The sequence below is a fragment of the Hibiscus syriacus genome, unplaced genomic scaffold, assembly GCF_006381635.1.
Source record: "Hibiscus syriacus cultivar Baekdansim isolate YM2019G1 unplaced genomic scaffold, ASM638163v2 tig00111231_pilon, whole genome shotgun sequence".
NCBI lineage: Eukaryota > Viridiplantae > Streptophyta > Magnoliopsida > Malvales > Malvaceae > Hibiscus > Hibiscus syriacus.
In genome coordinates this window covers 329,804-335,628 of record NW_024063027.1, presented here as the reverse complement: position 1 = coordinate 335,628, position 5,825 = coordinate 329,804, and the positions used below count along the sequence as shown (strand labels likewise).

The 5,825-nt window shown below is 36.7% G+C and overlaps 1 protein-coding gene across 1 annotated transcript; it reads right to left on the bottom strand.

The window, feature by feature from the left end:
* Positions 1-1,980: 1,980 nt before the first annotated feature.
* LOC120156569 lies at positions 1,981-5,416 on the bottom strand. The gene is made up of 4 exons (XM_039167866.1): positions 4,877-5,416; positions 3,227-3,510; positions 2,779-3,006; positions 1,981-2,704 (listed from the first exon to the last, which is right to left on the bottom strand). Exons 1-4 carry the CDS (start codon positions 5,286-5,288, stop codon positions 2,198-2,200), a joined length of 1,431 nt encoding a protein of 476 aa, XP_039023797.1. The 5' UTR covers positions 5,289-5,416; the 3' UTR covers positions 1,981-2,197.
* Positions 5,417-5,825: the final 409 nt, after the last annotated feature.

Here is a 5,825-nt window from a genome sequence, read left to right as displayed (position 1 = left end):
CAAAAATCATAAATCGATCATTAATATTATTGTTATAAATTGGTCACTCGATATTAATACCGACTACTTTGGGGACAAAAAGCTTACACGCTGTGTTAACTGCAGATCCATTTGTTCATTTTCGTACTTTTTAACTCAAAATCTACAATTTTCATTAATCTTTGTTATTCAATCTTCATCTTCAGGGTATGTTCCTACAGTAAAAAAAAAAACCGCCCATCCAACAACTCTCTTTGTATCGTGCAAAGCTCCCCAACTACTCAACTTCTTTCCTTGGTTCCAAAACCGCCCTGCATGCAACAATTTCACAGAAACTGATAACGCTATGGTAAGTCTTTTTTCCTTTATTTGCTGCATATTTTGGTAGCATATTCTCAAAACTAATTTTCACTTGGAAATATTTGCGGTCAATTGATCGAGTCTGCACCAACGAGAGCAATTCAAAAAAAGATTTGCGTAAAAAAAAAACTACATTCTTAATGAATCTTTGGTTGTAAAGTAAACAATAGACAGAATGGGAAAAAAGGTTATTGGGTTTCTTTCAACATCTGTTGTTCGATAACTGAGAGAAAGCAAACATCAAATCCCTATCGAGAACCAAGTTAATATGCCTAAATGTCTCTTTGTTTGTATCCCCTCTTAAGTTTTTCATGCTCCTTTTGTATTTTTCTTATGAAAAATGGAAGAAAAAAAAATACGATTCGGGAAAAAATTTCAAATGATATTTTTTTGATGATGTAAAACAATGGGATTACTATGAACCGGTGGACGAAGGATAGTGATTGGGATGAAACTTGGATGGCACAGGGAAATGTGACCCACTTGCCTGAGATTTTATCGGACGACTTCCTGAAAATGCCCATCTGTTGATGCTAGGCGAAAAGCAGAGGAAGAAGATGAAGAGCCGGAAGAAGAAGAAGAAGAAGAAGCAGAAGCAATATATGAAGAAGGGAAACATGAGAAAGAAGAAGATAACATGGTTGTTGAATATTGGGTAATTGAGAGGGTTGAATCATCTGTTCCATCAAGCTCGTATCTAGTTGTTCATGGCCACCAGCGGAACTCTGTAGCAGTTGAGAGTAGTGCCAATAATCTCTCAGCATATCAGCGGTAGAGTTCTGGAGAGGTTGGGGTTGGTAAAACGACGGCAATGGCGTAGCATGAGACAGTTGGAAATGGGTCGTTTGAGAAGTGGAAACCGGTGTTTGGGTAGCGGGAAAATTCTGCATTGGTTAGGGGACGACCATGACGAGTTCGGGAATATTTAATTTGGCCCTGTTTCCCATGAATCTCAGAGCGACTTCATCACTGGCTCTTGCGATGACTTCTGCAGTATCAAAGGTGTCGAGCCAAAACTCTTGCTGTTTTAAGAAGATAACCTATTTCTACAGCCAAACTAATGAAAATAGTGGGTTTTAAGTAAAAAAGAAGGTAGGTCAAAATAATGGTGAAATGGTATCAAATCAGCAATTAACATGTTATGTTAGTTTTTTGTTACCTACGGTAAAAATTGTTAATGTTGACGGATCAATTTGTAATAAACGATAATGTTAGTAACTTTTGAAATATCAATGGTGAAAACAAAAACTTACATGTACCTTATTTACCCTAAAATTTAATACAATTATGTATTTAAATTATGTTCATAGACATCATGTTTTTATTTATTTTTTATAATATTTTCGTAGGAGGTATTAGTTCATTCCACATACTTTACATTTTAAATTTTGAAACAACTAAAGGAAAAATTGGGTAGAAGCCGTCTTACAAATTAAAAGTAATCTGGAAAATTATATGATAAGAAAAACGATGGTGACACAAAAATCTGATTTATTTATTTTCCTTTTTATCATAGTATTTTATTTCACATAAAATTAACTTTATTAATATTACAAGGAAATGGGAAAAAAATGCAGAATAAAGTAGTTAAAAATAGCAAAACATACAAAAATGGCCACCCTAATGCCCGAAAGCTCCTGTATGATACACAAACCAAACAGTACACACACACACAGACACACATATATATGTTTGTATGTATAAACCATCAATCATCTGAACTCTGAACTATATCTATCCCTGTGTTTATTCTGGATTTTCATTCAACATCAAGCTGCCTATCATTATGTAACTAGGTCCGATCAATGAACTCATCTACCTGTAAAAGTTGTTATACACAGAAGCACGAAATGCAAAATCATACCCAGTTGTTAGGAAGTGAAAAATCGTGAAATCTGAAGGAGACTTCCCCAGCAGTGTCTCGTTGTAATCGGCGCTCCGGCTGCTCGCTTGAAGGTATGCTTTCATTTGTTTCATCAGGTGGCAGGGGCAGGATTTGGTTGTCGTTAGGTTGGTGGGCTAATCTAATTTCAGGGGGCAGTGGTAAAGCTGGAGAGGGAACCATCAGCCTAGCACTGCTAAAACCTCGGGAAACCAACGATTGATCCCACAAGAAGACGTGCATTTGAATCGGAACATTGGCATGCCGGTGTAGTGAGAGCTTTTGGCTTAGGGAGACGGTATCAAAGCATCGAACAGCTCCGGTTGAGGAAACCATCCATGGAAGAACCTTCTGGTTTGATAATCTTGAGACAACCAGCAGCCTAGATGCGTTCAGTGCTTTTTTGTAGAGAGTGCTGAGTCCAGATCTCGTTGAGGGCACGTTTTCATCACCATCAATGACAGATGATATGTAGATGAATCCCTGTTATTAGAGAGAGAACATATATATAAGAAAATGTTGTCACAGAGACAATCATGGAGAATCAGATGGCGTACCTCTTCTGTGCGGCTAATGGCAAATCCGAGCTTTATGTCATCTTCTTTTAGTTTTATCTCGATTGCGATTTCTTCCACAAGAGGGGCATACCATAGACGAACTGCTCTAACGACTCCAATGTCAACCCCATGATAGTCCTCAAAACCGTATAGACTTGCATTGGCAAGGTTCGATAAATCAGATAATGACCCAGCACTCACAGTAGCTGAGGCTGTTTCCCCAGAGATCTGCTCAAAAAATTGAGGAAAAATCAGTTCCAGTAATCAGAGAAGCTGGTGTCTTAAGGGTTCATATAAGAAAATTGCCTTAAAATTTATCCTGTCCAAGAGTTTAAATAGTCGATAGCTAACATCAGTCGCGAACAATTTCCAAATATTTTAATGGAAGATTCAACTCACTACTGCTTCTAGACTTCTAGTCTAAAGGATTAAGGCTTCGGCATTGTACCTTAGTGAGTAAGGATTCAGTCTGGATATTCATGAAAACAATGGGGACCCCAGATGCCTGAGATGCAGTAAGCCAAGAATTTGCTCGAGCAAGGGTATCCTCCAGGTTGTTGTATCGAGAGGCCATTCGATCTGAAGCCTTTGGAAGGAGGAGAATGGAAAGAAAGCTGCTTGAGTTGGGAACTGATAGCATCTCCTGCATCCTCCTTTCCCATGGATATGAGACATATCCATCCTGAAGCCTTGTCCTTTCTAGTTCACTGACCATTCTGGAGCTCCTTGAAGCTGCAGACTCATTGTTTAACATCGAATCAGAAACTAGGGGTAAAAAAACCTGAAGGAAAAGATTCAAAATTCTATTTTCAACAAGTTATGGGTCAGTGCTGAACATTTACTTATGGATAACTTCTATGCAGAGATAGCATACCAATTACCAAGCAGCAAATGGGGTTAAAGAGAAATGATCATCAACACTCCATTCATCTACTCAAACAGACAATTGAGTTAATTATTCAATTAGAAGTATAAATCCAGCAACACATATTGCTGGACAAGTAGAGAACAGTGACCATTAAGTGGCATTAGGCGAGGACAATGTATGCTTATTTAATACTTATACAACCATATTTCGTAGGTTACATTCATGTTCGTACACTAGGATTGCATATGTGGTTTACACAATTGATGCCAGCAGAGATTCATACCAAAAACTTCTGTAAAGGGACAAAGATGAAGGTTGCTCTTACTGCTCAAGGATCGAAGGGTTGATTAGGCTAACTTGTTATCACTTTAAAGACGCTCACGCACAAGGCCCGGAAAACTTAGTATAATCCATCCCAAAGTTGACATAAACTAAATGATCACTAAGGCTTTCACTGAATCCATAAACAGGGATGAATGGACTGATATAATTTAGGTACTTTATTTGTATTTTCTATTGGTTACTTAATTTTCGATTCCTAGAATTTTATAATTTAATATCTCCTAAATTTTTAATATAACTTCTTAAATTTACACCTTTAATATAAATTCCTGAGTCTATCCAAATTAATCTCTATCGAACATGTACGTTACTCGAAGTCCCTAAATAACCATTGAAAAGTAGTTGACTTTAATGGCTGTACAAACATCACATTGTGAAAAACATATCTTTGAGAATGTTGACAGATACGCCACCCAAAGAAAAGTTGAATTTTATGCATATTGTCCTTGACATTTTGATTTAAAATAACGCATTTTTTCACATAACTATATACTAAAAATTCTTCAAATATATATTTCAGTTTATCATTTAAACACATTTTTAACACTAACTTTTTCTACAAACAATTGCAAGCTAATTCTTAGAACTTTTTTCTACAATTTATAAATTAAGAGGCAGCATTTATTGATATATATACCATTTTAATTTAATCACAGATTTTTTTTGAAATAAAACTAAAGAACTTTTTTTGTAAATTTAGATAGTAAATATAGTAAAGATATTAAAAAATAAATTAGTATTACACGTGTCTAACACAAACATTCGGAGAATCAAAGCAATCTAGGCCGAAAAGTCTAAAGTGCAAACAAAAAGAAAAAAACTAGGCACTGGAGTAGGCGGGCGGGCCAACTCGGAGACGAAAACGTAGTCAAAAGAGAACTAACTCACCTTGCAAGTCGAAGCACTCGGACTCGGTGCGATCTAAGAACCCGACAGCGTAATTAGGATCCGCTATAGACCTCAACATGTATTGTTTTCTCCCGGCAGCCTCGTTAGGCACAATACACGCTTGCAGCTGAGCGAACTCGTCGTTGCCTCGCCTGACTCGGACGAGGATGGAGGTCTCCTTGTTCTTAAAGGAGCTGTGAAGGATCCTCTGGACTCCGCTCCTGCCGCCTTTAAAAGGTGACTTATGAGTCGATCCTGAGCCGGATCCAAAACGAATCTCCTCGACAATATCGCCGGTCTGGAGCATGTCTCCGGCCCATTCGTCGGCCTTGGAACTCCCTTTTAGACACTCGATCGAGAGTACGTACGTTGATCTCATGCTCTCCGATTGTAGTGTTCGGTCCATGGGCATTTTCTGGGTCGGGAAAAACAGTATATAATCGTTACAAAGACCCTTTCGACGATCAACACCGCATATATTCAAGAGAAGTGAAAATCCAAGAAAAATTGAGAAAATTGTTGGTTTCTAAAGGGAGAAATGGGAATATTCTTGAAATGAGTCGAGACATGAAAGAGAGGAGAATAAAAAGGAGAATGGAAGGGCAAAGTCAAAGCAAGTATGGAGAATTGAAAATTAAAAGAGAAAAGAATAATATATTGAAAAATATAAGATATGGAATCGTGATCCAGTTGAGATACGGAATATGAATTTGCACAGTGATTTCCTATATTTTTTTAATACATTTCTGAGATATTTATAAAGGCTAAGTAAAATACTTCCTTTATATTTGTAAAATTAGCGAAAATGTGTCAGTAAATTTTATACTAAAACATGATATCTTCGCTAACATCAGATTATATATATTTTAATTTATTTATTAAACTTTATAGATTTAATTTTTTTATCACTTCGTCGTTAAATAATTAACGATATTTATGACATGATAAC